At 43.1% G+C, this 11,730-nt stretch overlaps 2 protein-coding genes across 2 annotated transcripts in view; both read right to left on the minus strand.

Moving 5' to 3' along the window:
- The window catches only part of LOC107300376 (gastrula zinc finger protein XlCGF57.1-like), a 7,177-nt gene extending 3,355 nt beyond the window's left edge, over positions 1-3,822 (minus strand). Inside the window, 2 exon segments of the mRNA XM_029286989.1 lie at positions 400-526; positions 3,412-3,822. Of these exon segments, the coding sequence (XP_029142822.1) occupies positions 400-526; positions 3,412-3,822 (538 nt within the window).
- A 2,444-nt stretch (positions 3,823-6,266) lies between these two features.
- On the minus strand, positions 6,267-10,339 carry LOC107300377 (zinc finger protein 420-like). The gene is made up of 2 exons (XM_015829712.1): positions 10,234-10,339; positions 6,267-8,694 (listed from the first exon to the last, which is right to left on the minus strand). The coding sequence occupies exons 1-2, from the start codon at positions 10,337-10,339 to the stop codon at positions 7,106-7,108; spliced, it is 1,695 nt and encodes a 564-aa protein (XP_015685198.1). The 3' UTR covers positions 6,267-7,105.
- Between the last annotated feature and the right edge of the window lie 1,391 nt (positions 10,340-11,730).

Consider the following 11,730-nt stretch of genomic DNA (forward strand, 5'->3'; position numbering starts at 1 on the left):
CCCACTCCCAACCCACCCAAACGCCGCAGCATGATACTGTGGTCCACAGTATCAAAAGCCGCTGAGAGGTCCAAAAGAACTAGGACAGAGGAATAACCCCTGTCCCGGGCCCTCCAGAGATCATTCACCAACGTGACCAATGCCGTTTCCGTGCTGTATCCCGGCCTGAAGCCCGACTGGAGAGGGTCTAGATAGACTGGGAGTCTTTGCACCTGTGGCTGTCCACTGGATATTAGCTACATACTACACATTCTGATCCCAATTTTCCTGAGCTTAGGAGAGGTTCTACAGGTGGTAGCCAGGTACAGTTCTGACTACTTTAAATATCTATCTTCCCTGTTTGTCTGCCACTGAAAACCTTTCCCAATAAACTGAACGCAGAGCAAAGAGTATCCTTACCCAGAGCGGCCATATTCCTAGAAACCTCCAGCATGATTTCCATGCACAAGGCCTTCTGGCCAGAATCCAGAAGTGACCACTCCGCCTCTGTGAAGTCCACAGCCACCTCCTCAAAGGGATCTGAGTCCTAGAAAGAAAAAGAAAATCTTTCCCATAAAACAGCCCTCTCTTAGATTTTCTTTCTTACTTCCAATCAGGGTGGAGAATAATCAATGATTTTTTAAAAAAAATTAAAAAATTGGATTTTATTTAATTTAAATCAGATTTTTTTAATTTAAATCAGATTTTTTTTATTTTTATTAAATTTATTTTAATAACATGCTTTTGGAGTAAATATCTATCTAAATATAGTTTTGTATTTAAGATACATTAATAATTTAGTTTATTCAGCATGAAATGGAGCTTAGTTAGGTAGCATGAGGCTGTATATTCTGCAATATTTACATTTTTGGTATCCAAGCTCTATAACCTGAGATAACATGCACTGCATTGATACATTCACACAATTTCACAGTAACCATGAGATAAGTCATAAAACAAAGATCAGGGATATTCCTTTTTCTCATTGTTTTGCAAATCTATGTACACTACAAACTGTATGATTGTTTGAAGAGAAATGCATCTGTACCAAGCGCTGTTTTAATTAAATAAAAGAATTTGAGTAGTTCTCCAACTATGTGTGATTAAATTATTAACCTAAAATCGGTTCTCGTATCGCTGTTTTACTAAACTGACAGCTTATTATTCTAAATAGGGAACCTTCATTTTCTTTGCAAATAATATTAAAGATTCTAACTACCAGCAAGAATGAGTCCTGACATTTAAAGAGCACCTGTCATTTCAGATCCATCATGGCAGCACCTGTTAGCGAGCATCCACTCACCTGCTGCCTGCCACGTTCCTCATCATGTTGTGTCATTACAGCATCACCAGCCATCCCATTAAAGTGAATGAGACTTTCAGTGAGTCACAGGAGGAGTCGCTGTTGGACAGAGATGACAGTGCTCTTTAAAAATATGATTTAAATTGAGTTGATTTAAATCGAGCATTTTTACTGGTGATTTAAATCGAGCCTTTTTACTGGTGATTTAAATCAAATCCACCCTGCTTCCAACACAGAACAGAGAGTTTTGCAAGAGACAAATGGATATTTTCTTGTAGGACAGACATACCTCCTCCATGCTGCTGTTTTAAAGGCAGAAAATATGATTTAGATGCATCCAAGTTGCAGAATGGTATTCCTTGGGGACCACCCCTCCCCAGGCCTGGAATAAGTCACCATAATGGTTTTGGGTAGAGGAATCCCATGGCCTCATCTCTCTGGCCCAGTAAAATACACATGTGTTAGAAAACAAGAGATACCGACTAAGAATTTTTTACCTGGCCTATTTCAAAGTGTACATGATTCTGGAAATATCAAGTCACTTGACCAACAGTCTTACCATGAAAACATGTCAGCTTTGACTTATGGGACTTTATATGAGAAATTTGTCTATCCTGTAATTTATTTTTAAGTGGATATATTGGCCTATTTCTAAAGCAATTTTTGTACAATTGGTATTGTTTCGCTTCATGGTTTTTATTTTTTATCTCCTTTTCCAAAGTTTTTTCAAAAATATTTAGATAGATAGAAAGACAGAGAGACAGACGGATAGACAAATAACCTTTATTGTAATTTTTTTACTGTGGGCACAATTGCACATATTAAAAATGAAATTTAGTTGCTTGCTTTCAAAGTATACACATACATAACACACATTTAAACATACTATATACAACATAGTATACTTACATGTAAGTAACATATAAATATTATTCACTAAGAAAGATTAAACTGTTCCAACATATATATTACATTTTCTAACTGGGTCATTCTGTGAGGAAACCAGGTTCAAACGCACACGGACTCAGCATTTGGTTTTCAAAGAAGCTCATGAATAGAAGGGGTTTAAAGTTTTCACACAAAAAAACTTAACTTACCTGGCAAGGTGGTCCCAGTTGGATCCTCCTGAAAGAAAGATCTTCAGAATCATTGGATGGATCTCCTCTTCCCTGGAGCTCTGCTGAGATCTCCCCTATGAGTGACTCCTGCAACTGAAGGAATAGCCTGATTTATGATCCACTTTCAAATGACTTTAACCATGTTAATTGGCTGCTTTACCTTTTTCTCTCCAATTGTACTTTTCAAACTCAAGTCAATATAAGAGAACATGAGAACTCCTGCTCTGTGGATAGCTATTATTTCTTGATAATCGCCTGCCATTTTTGTGAAATACTTCACAATTTGTATCTAGTGTTATGGCCCTGTACCAGGTTCACATAATCTAGATGCTTGACTGTATTCGGGTAGATTTAAGTGACAGGAAATCATAACGTATAAATACTGATTTTATGGCATATGTTGATAATATCTGGAAGGATACACAAGTGTATACAGTAAGATAAAGCTCGGTTAAACAGATTATCACAACGGTCCAGGGAAACAATGCTGTGTAATTGTGTTAGTCCTTTTAACTTCCTCTTATATTTCTGTTTCAAATGGTAAGGACAATACGTTTTAAATCTGAAAAGTAGGTTTGCTCAGGGCTCTCTCCTGGTAGCTACAGGTAGAGAGCACCATGCTCAAGTTAAAGGAACATGAATAAAGTATGCTTTGTTTTTTTCTTCAGGGACTATTTTTCTCACAAATCTATTCTATCTACAATGGAAAGCCTGCTTAGAATCGTCTGCAGTGAAAAGTCTGCGGTGGGGAACCACAAGGTTCCGAATATAACTCTTTATTAAGAAAATCTTGCAATTCTGAAAGCATTTTTCAGATCCTCTCCTTGTACTCGCTGGAAAACTATGAATTTTATGGAATTTCCCCTCCCCTCCACCCCCATCAACATGTGGGAATTGAGATACCTTTTGCATTACGGCTGTCCAGTCCATGACAAAGTATGTGGGAATAATGTCCCACAAAGTTATTCCCACAGACTATTACACCATCCCAAGAGGATGACATTCTCTCACCTGCCGCCCCTTCCCGAATTCCTGGGTGGAGGTCGGGCCGAGCAGGAAGCCCTCGGCCAGGGCCACCGCCTGGGCGCAGCTCTCCGCCCCGCACTCCCGCAGCCAGCCCGCCAGATCCGGGGGCAGCAGGGCCAGCAGCTGCTCCAGCACCACCCGGTCCACCATCTCGGCTTTGCCGCTCCGCTCGGGCCGCAGCCACCCGCGGCACAGCCGGCGCAGGCGGCTGCAGAGCGCCCGGGGCCCCTCGTCCTCCCGGTAACTACAGTTGCGGAAGCGCCGGCGCTCGGCCTCGGAGCTGTGGGGCCACTCTGGGAGGCCTCTCGGGCCGCCGTCGTGGCTTTCCCCGGATTCGCCGCCGCCTCCGATCCCTGCCTGAAGGGCCGTTGCTGCTCCCGCCCCCGGAGCCGCCATTCAGCCTCGCGTTGCGGCGAACTCCGAGCGGGGGAAGCTCCCACTGAGGTGGAAAACGGTCACGACGGACTCTCCCCCCACCCGCTCCCCTCACCCTAACCCTTTCCCGGCTGCAGGGGGGCGAGAAAGAGCGGACGCCCGCTTCCTCAGAGCTTCTGAGGCGGAGAAGAGCAGCTTCAAGTCGCTCCCGCCAAAACTTTCCCCGCCCCGCTGCCCATCAAGACACTGGGTCAGAGACGTCTGCCTCCTAGAGAGGCAAAACCCTATTGGGCTCCCTCATTTACACCTAGAGCGTCTCCTACAGCAATTACCCCCTTTCCTGTCCTCTTCGCGTGCCCCGTTCCGTTTGGACGCTGAAAGGAAGCCCCAGTTCTGCTGCTGACAGAACGTTTGGTCCAGAGTGGCTGGAGATGCGAGTGCGGAGAAGGGCTATAAGGGGCTGAGAATGATGGGTGCGGTGGTGATTGAGCAGGGCAGAAATGAGCAAACAGGATTGCATTGCTGCTTCTGGGCAGCTGGGATTTCTTTCTCCGGGAATCCTCTTGGAAACGTGGATGTGTTCCTGGGACAGGTGGAAGAGACATGGATGGTGCTGCAAATCTGATAAAAAGAGCCCGGGACAGCCACACAGGGACTACGTTTATTTATTATTAAATATGCAATCGATTCATGCTTTGGGGAGTCCTTCAGGCCCCTTTATTTATCCTATTGCCTTTATTACTATGATGGGACTCAATGAAAGACACCCAAAGGTGATTTTTGAAGACAACTGGATTTTGACTTTCCTCTTCAGTCCTCAGCTTCTTGGATGAGAAGCGAAACGCCTTCAAGCAAAAACAAAATCCAGTTGTCTTGAAAAAACATCTTTGCGATGTGGGAAGTCAGCCCCCCAGAGAAGGAAATATTAAAAGGGCAGAAAAATATATTTTCTCAAAGGATCTTGAAGAGGCAGGAAAGCATGCCCAGTTTTCTAAATAGCCCCAGGCCTCCCTCCCCAAGCAGGAACCAGCTCTATAGAGATGCAGATGTAAATCCAGGGAGCTAGGAGATTAAGACAAAGACCTAAATCTATATTGGAAGATTTACCCTGACAAAACTACCATATTCTCATCCCCATTAGAAAAACATGCAGAAACACTTTTTTCTCTGTAAAAGCCCTTTTTCTGAAATCCTGGGCATACCACCAAGAACAATGGGAAAACTCAGATAGCAAAGCTATCAAGAACTATCTGCCCTGCCCCTGATGGGATTAACTCCCAAAATAGAATCAGGACAAAGGGAACATCCCTAAGGAGAACTACCTGCCCTGCCCCTGACAGGATTAAACCCCCAAAAATAGATAGATAAAATAGACAAAGGAGATACCACTTAGAACAAAGAACATCAAGCAACCATTAAAAACACAAAAGAAAGAGCCAGGCCAGCCACAGCCCCAGGGTAGAAAAAATATATAAAAAGCCACACATGGGACCAGGGGTTAACCTTGTAAGGCAGGAACACTGAAGTCACTTTATTGCCTTCCTGTAATAAAGACCTGCTTTGCAGTAGCTATTGTTCTCAAATTTCTTCATTATCGGCTTTCCCCAGCTGGAAATGAACCGGGAAATTCTTCTGACATCTACATACCCCATCCAAACTCTAACAGTCATCAGCCACAGGGAAGCAGGATATGACCTTTCAACATAATAAGATTGACCCATCACCATCAGAATACCAGAAAGGCACACTCAGACTCAGGTCAAAGTTCATGCCACAGGAACAACTCCAAACAAAAGGCTCCAGAGGGTATAAAAACCTACTCCCTACATGGGTTCATCCCTTTCTTTCTACTTCTCTTGCTGCCAGAACCATCTTCCTATCTTGCTCTCCTCTCCAATAAACTATAACCTTCTTCCCAAAGTAGTTGCCATGTTTATTCCCAGCTTGGATGAACCACGATGAAGACTTTTCTTCCAACAGCGACAACCAAAAATTAAGCCTTTCAGAACGCCACAGAAGTGGCAGTCAAGAATGCATGCGTACCCGCACATCCCCACTTATGTAAGGACCAGGCAAATGCACAGATGTTTCCACAAACTGGGAAAGGTTGGGGAAATTCTGCCCTGGATGACAGAGAATCTCCATAGATTCAGTAAAGGAATCCCCCATTTTCTAAAGAGTACAATCTGCCCTACATCTTTTCTGTTTTATATCTATTTCTGTTCTGTTGAAGTCTTGACTTTTTGTTCACCTTTTCTGCTTGATCTTTCCTGCCTGGTGGATTTTGAAGAGTTGATCTGGTTTCAAGGGCCTGCACTACCTTAAAAAACTGAGAAATTGACCTCCTGAAGTGGCTTTGTCCCCCAAGCTGGACTCAAATATGGGGCTCGGTATCGCTGACCATGACAGGATGAGATGGTGAAAAAAGAATACACAATAGTGGACTGTAGAATTACAGGACATAAGAATTTATTAGCAAGGTTCCAAGACTGTAAAAGTATAGAGTTTCTTTTCCAAAATGTATTCAGAAGCTCAAGTAGTGAGGAACAATTGCCTTGGCAACTGCTCAAAAAGAGGTGTCTTTCTGGGGCTGCTCTCAGTCCTCCTTCTGGTCGGAAGATAACAAAGGGAAAGGAGAAGACTTGTTCAGATAAATCTTAAGAGGACAGAAAAGTACAAGACCACCGTTTTGTGGGAATTAACATAACTGAAGATCAAAATGCTTTCTAAATTTGATAAATGCATGTGGATTCTGTTTTATATATAGTTTCTTAGGTAAATTATGAGAGAAATCAAGGAAACCATCAATCCTCTGGTTGGAAATGATAGTGAAATGGTGATGGGCAAAAAGCAGGAAACTGAAGAGTGTAATTTCTTTTTTGCATCCGTTTCCACAGCATTGGGAGGGGAGAGAAATGCAAGTCAAAATAGGCAACAGAAATCCTGGCTGCACTAAATGAATTGAAATATTTGGGAGGAAGATTATTCTGAAGCTACTTCCATGAATTTATATAGTTTCTTCTGTGGACATCATTTTATGGGAATTATGGTGTCCTTCCCAAGTTTAGCTTTTCCACACTCTTTGCATTTACATGATTTCTTCTGTGTGGAGGCCTTTCCACTTTGTCCATTTAGGTTTCTTCCCTAAGTGGATCCTTTTAGGATGAATAAAATTTTCTTTCTCAATAAAAATTATATCCACACTCCTTGCAATATATGGATTTTCCCAAGTGTGGATTCTTTCATGAGTAAATGTCTTGTGATTGTTAAAGCTTTTTGCACGCTGCATGCATTTATATGATGTCTATTCTCTGTGGATCCTTTTATGAGCATTAAGTTGTACTGTTTGAGCAAAGCTGTTTCCACATTCTACGCATTTATAGGGTGTCTCCCCTGTATGGATTCTTTCATGATTAATAAGATAAATTTTCCGAGTAAATTGCTTTCCACACTCCTTGCACTTGTATGGTCTCTCCCCAGTGTGGATCCTTTCATGACAAATAAGATCGCTGTTCCAATGAAAGCTTTTTCCACACTCCAAGCATTTATACGATCTCTGCCCTGTGTGGATTCTCTCATGAAAATTAAGTTTTCCTTTCTGAGCAAAGCTCTTTCCACATTCTGTACATTGAAATGGTTTCTCCCCTGCATGGATTGTCTCATGGAAATTAAGTTGTCCTTTCTGAGCAAAGTTCTTTCCACATTCTGTACATTGAAATGGTTTCTCTCCTGTATGGATTCTTTCATGAATAATAAGACCACTTTTCTGAGTAAATGTTTTTCCACATTGTATGCATTTATATGGTCTCTCCCCAGTATGGATCCTCTTATGATAAATAAGTTGTGAGTTCCAAAGAAAGCTTTTTCTACACACCGTGCATTTATATGGTCTTTCCCCCTTGTGCATCCTTTGGTGGAAAGTAAGGCGCCATTTGTGAATAAAGCTCTTTCCACACTCCAGGCATTTATATGGTTTGTCCCCTGTGTTGATCCTTTGATGGCAAGTAGTATCACTACTCTCAGTGAAATTCTTTTTAAACTCCTTGCAATTATATATATTTTCAATTGTGTGGATCCTCTGATGGTGAGTCAGACTACGCCTTGTACGGAAGTCCCTTCCACATTCTGTGCATTTAAATGGTCTCTTCCCTGTGTGGATTCTTTCATGATCATTAAGATATCCTTTTTGAGCAAAGCACTTTCCACATTCCATGCATTTATATGGTTTCTCCCCAGTATGTGTCCTCTTATGACGAATAAGTTCTGTGTTCCAAAGAAAGCTTTTTCCACACTCCGTGCATTTATACGGTCTTTTACCTGTGTGGATCCTTTTATGAGAGTTAAGTTTTCCTTTCTGAATAAAGCTCTTTCCGCACTCCAAGCATTTATATGGTTTGTCTCCTATGTGGATTATTTGATGGGAAGTAGTATCACTACTCTCAGTGAATTTCTTTCCACGCTCCTTGCAATTATATGGTTTTTCTCTTGTTTGGCTCCGCTGATGGCGACTCAGATTATACTTTGTATTGAAGGCTTTTCCACATTCTGTGCATTTATAAGGTCTCTCCCCTGTGTGGATCCTTTCATGACGAGTAAGTTGGGCTTTCCGAGTAAATGTCTTTCCACACTCTATGCATTTAAATGGACTCTCATGTGATTGGATTCTCTGATGGCAATTAAGTTTACTCTTGCTACTGAAGCTCTTTCCACATTTCATGCATACTTTCATTTTTTTGCTTAGACTGAAATCCCTCTCATAGTTTGCAAACCTTTGTGGTTTCCTATCCATTATTTTAGGTAAAGTAAAAGAGAAAGAATGGCTCTTTGTAGACATTGTCAATGACATCATCTGCTTTTCATTCTCATTCTCCAATCCATTACCATCACCATCACCTGATTGGGAAAAAACAACAACAGAAATTCTCATTAGAATTTAAAATGATGTCGGGGGGGGAGAGGTTGTCTCACTCTGTCAAAAAATATGCCCATCTAAGTATCAGGTTGGGTGCCAGCCATTTATCAAACTAGGAGATGTTGGGTTGAAATTGTTATCTAGGGATATTCCAATGGTATCCATGAGATTTTTCAGCCCTGAACAAGATTAAGGCTTTGCTGCTGAATCAATCTACTCAAGCATTTCCATGGAGCTTCTAAGGCCTTTCACAACACTACCGTGAGCATTCTGCCAAGGCCTTAGTTGTTTTCTAGAAGAGAGGCTGTAATGACAACCTTGGACAAAATTGCCGATAAAGTGGCTTGGCTGGTTTGTGATCCAGGAGACCCTGGGGTTAAAGAGAACCAAAGGCTAGTGTATGGGACTCTTTGCTCCTGTGACTGTCCACTGGATATTAACTACATACTATACATTGATGTACTTGTCTTTGCCCCCTCATTTTGGTCAGATCAATCTGGTGTCAATGAGCTTCTTGAGAGATGAACCCCCTCAGGGAGGCAGGACCTGTTGGATTGTTATGCCCCCGGCCACTACTGGACCCAGAGGGGTTCCAGAAGGAACTGGGGTTTATAACCGCAGCTCTGCTGCGCAGTCCAGCCAAGGTCTTAGTCACGGTTTAGAATAGGAAGGTGACCGAGGCTCTGGATAGGATTGTGCCCATGCAACCTCTACTCAATCATAGACCTCTCTGTTCTCCGTGGTATACAGAGAAATGAAGAGGGATTAAAGGACGAGGGGGGACATGATAGCAGTGTTCTAATATCTCAGGGGCTGCCACAAAGAAGAGGGAGTCAAGCTATTTTCAAAGGCTCCTGAAGGCAGGACAAGAAGCAATGGGTGGAAACTAAGTAAGGAGAGAAGCAACCTAGAACTAAGGAGAAACTTCCTGACAGTTAGAACAATTAACCAATGGAACAACCTGCCTCCAGAAGCGGTGAACGCTCCAACACTGGAAGTTTTTAAGAAGAGACTGGACAGCCACTTGTCCGAAATGGTATAGGGTTTCCTGCCTGAGCAGGAGGTTGGACTAGATGACCTCCAAGGTCCCTTCCAACTTTACTACTATTACTAAATAGATGAAGAGATGTCTAGATTGCCACTGGCAAAACACAAGGGATGACTTATCAAACACGGTTAAGAGCTGCTATTAAGGCCTACCTCATGGTAATTCACGCGGTGCAGTATAAATACTTCGCACTAATTGTGTCTGCAGATAATCAACCAGTGACCCCCCTTTAAGGTGAGCCATCTCTTCCTGGGGAAGTGTCTGGGAGTCTTTGCGCCTGTGGCTGTCTACTGAATATTAACTACATAATATACATTCTTATCCTGGTTTTCCTGAGATTAGGAAATGTTTTACAGGTGGTGGTCAGGTAGAATTCTGACCACCTTAAGCATTTGAGTGCAGGTATCTTCCCTGTTCACCTGCCACTGAAAACAGCTTTCCCAATGGAACCCAGAACAAAGAGGGTCCTTACCCAGAGTGGCCATATTCTTAGAAACCTGCAGCATGACTTCCCTGCACAATGCCTTCTGATCAGAATCCAGCAGTGCCCACTCCTCCTCTGTGAAGTCCACAGCCATCTCAACAGGATCAGTGTCCTAGAATGAAAAAGAAAATCTTCCCTATAATTCAGTCCTCTCTTATGTTTTCTTTCTTACTTCCAAAACAGAAAAGAGAGCTTTTCAAGAAACAAAATGAACATTTTCTTATAGGACAGACATATGCCATGTAGGTGCACATAGTTCTTAAGGGTGGGAAGCCCGTCTACATGCTCCATGCTGATGTTTTAAAGGCACAAAACACGGCTTAGATGTATCCAAGTTATAGAATGGCACTCCTTGGTGACCTGCCACCCCAGCCTGGAATTAAGTCACCAAAATGGTTTGGGACAGGAGAATCCCCTGGCCTCATCTCTCTGGCCCAGTAAAATACAACATTCTTAGAAAACAGGAGATACCTATGAATTTTTTACCTGGCCTATTTCAAAATCATTGCTTCAGACAGGAAGGCGGTGCAGAGAGTGGTGAGGATGGCTGAAAAGATCATTGGCAGTTCCCTTCCTTCCATCTAGGACATAGCACATAAGATTTGCTTGAGCAGGGTCAGCAAGATTGTCTGGGACACTACACATCCTCTTCACGTGTTTTCCTTGTTACCTTCTGGGAGGAGGCTTCATGGTATCCGAAGCAGAACATCCAGATTCAGTCACAGCTTTGTTCCATATAATATTAACCTTGTGAATTCTAAAGTTTTCTCCTTCCATTATTTATTCAAAATGGACAGGGATTAATATTTATATGTTACTTATATGTAAGGGTGTAGGTCTATACATATGTTGTATATAATATGTTTTAAATGTGTGTTATGTATGTGTACATTTTGAGAGCAAGCAAATAAATTTCATTTTTAATGTGTTCAGTTGTGCCCACAGGAAAAAATGACAATAAAGGTTATCTTATTTTATCTTATATGATCCTGGAAATCCAAGTCACTTGACCAACAGTCTTACCGAGTGGTGGCGAATCTATGGCACGGGTGCCAGAGGCGGCACTCAGAGCCCTTTCTGTGGGCACACGTGCCGTTGCCCCAGCCTTGCCTCCCCCCGTGACCCCCTCTCCAGCAGCCCCCCTGGAGAGTTGCCCTCGAGTGTGGCGCACACGGAGCAGCGCAGTCAAGGACATGGCAGCCAGACAGCGTAGACAAGACTCTGCCCTCACACCCCATCATGCAGTTGATGCTGCAGGGCACGGGCAAAGGGCATGGCTGTCATAGCGCTGCTGGGCTGCCTGGGCGGTCTGCGGTGGGCCCTGGAGGCAGTGAGTGGCCCTGTGGGCAGGTGGGGCGGGGATGGGGGGCAGAGCGGGGGGGGGGTGGAATGGGGGCGGGGCCAGTTTTTGGGCACTCGGTCTCTAAAAGGTTCGCTATCACTGGTCTTACCATTAAAACTTCCATCTTTGACTTAGGGATCTTC

The sequence above is a fragment of the Protobothrops mucrosquamatus genome, unplaced genomic scaffold (genome assembly GCF_001527695.2).
Source record: "Protobothrops mucrosquamatus isolate PMUCROS unplaced genomic scaffold, P.Mucros_1.0 scaffold6834, whole genome shotgun sequence".
Taxonomy (NCBI): domain Eukaryota; kingdom Metazoa; phylum Chordata; class Lepidosauria; order Squamata; family Viperidae; genus Protobothrops; species Protobothrops mucrosquamatus.

Bases quoted from the DNA above. Each gene is read 5' to 3' on its own strand.
- LOC107300377 (XM_015829712.1), bottom strand. From the start codon at position 10,339: ATGGCTGTGGACTTCACAGAGGAGGAGTGGGCACTGCTGGATTCTGAT. The intron at 8,695-10,233 runs GTAAGGACCCTC...TTTCCCAATCAG, and splicing joins TAAGAATATGGCCACTCTGG to GTGATGGTGATGGTAATGGA.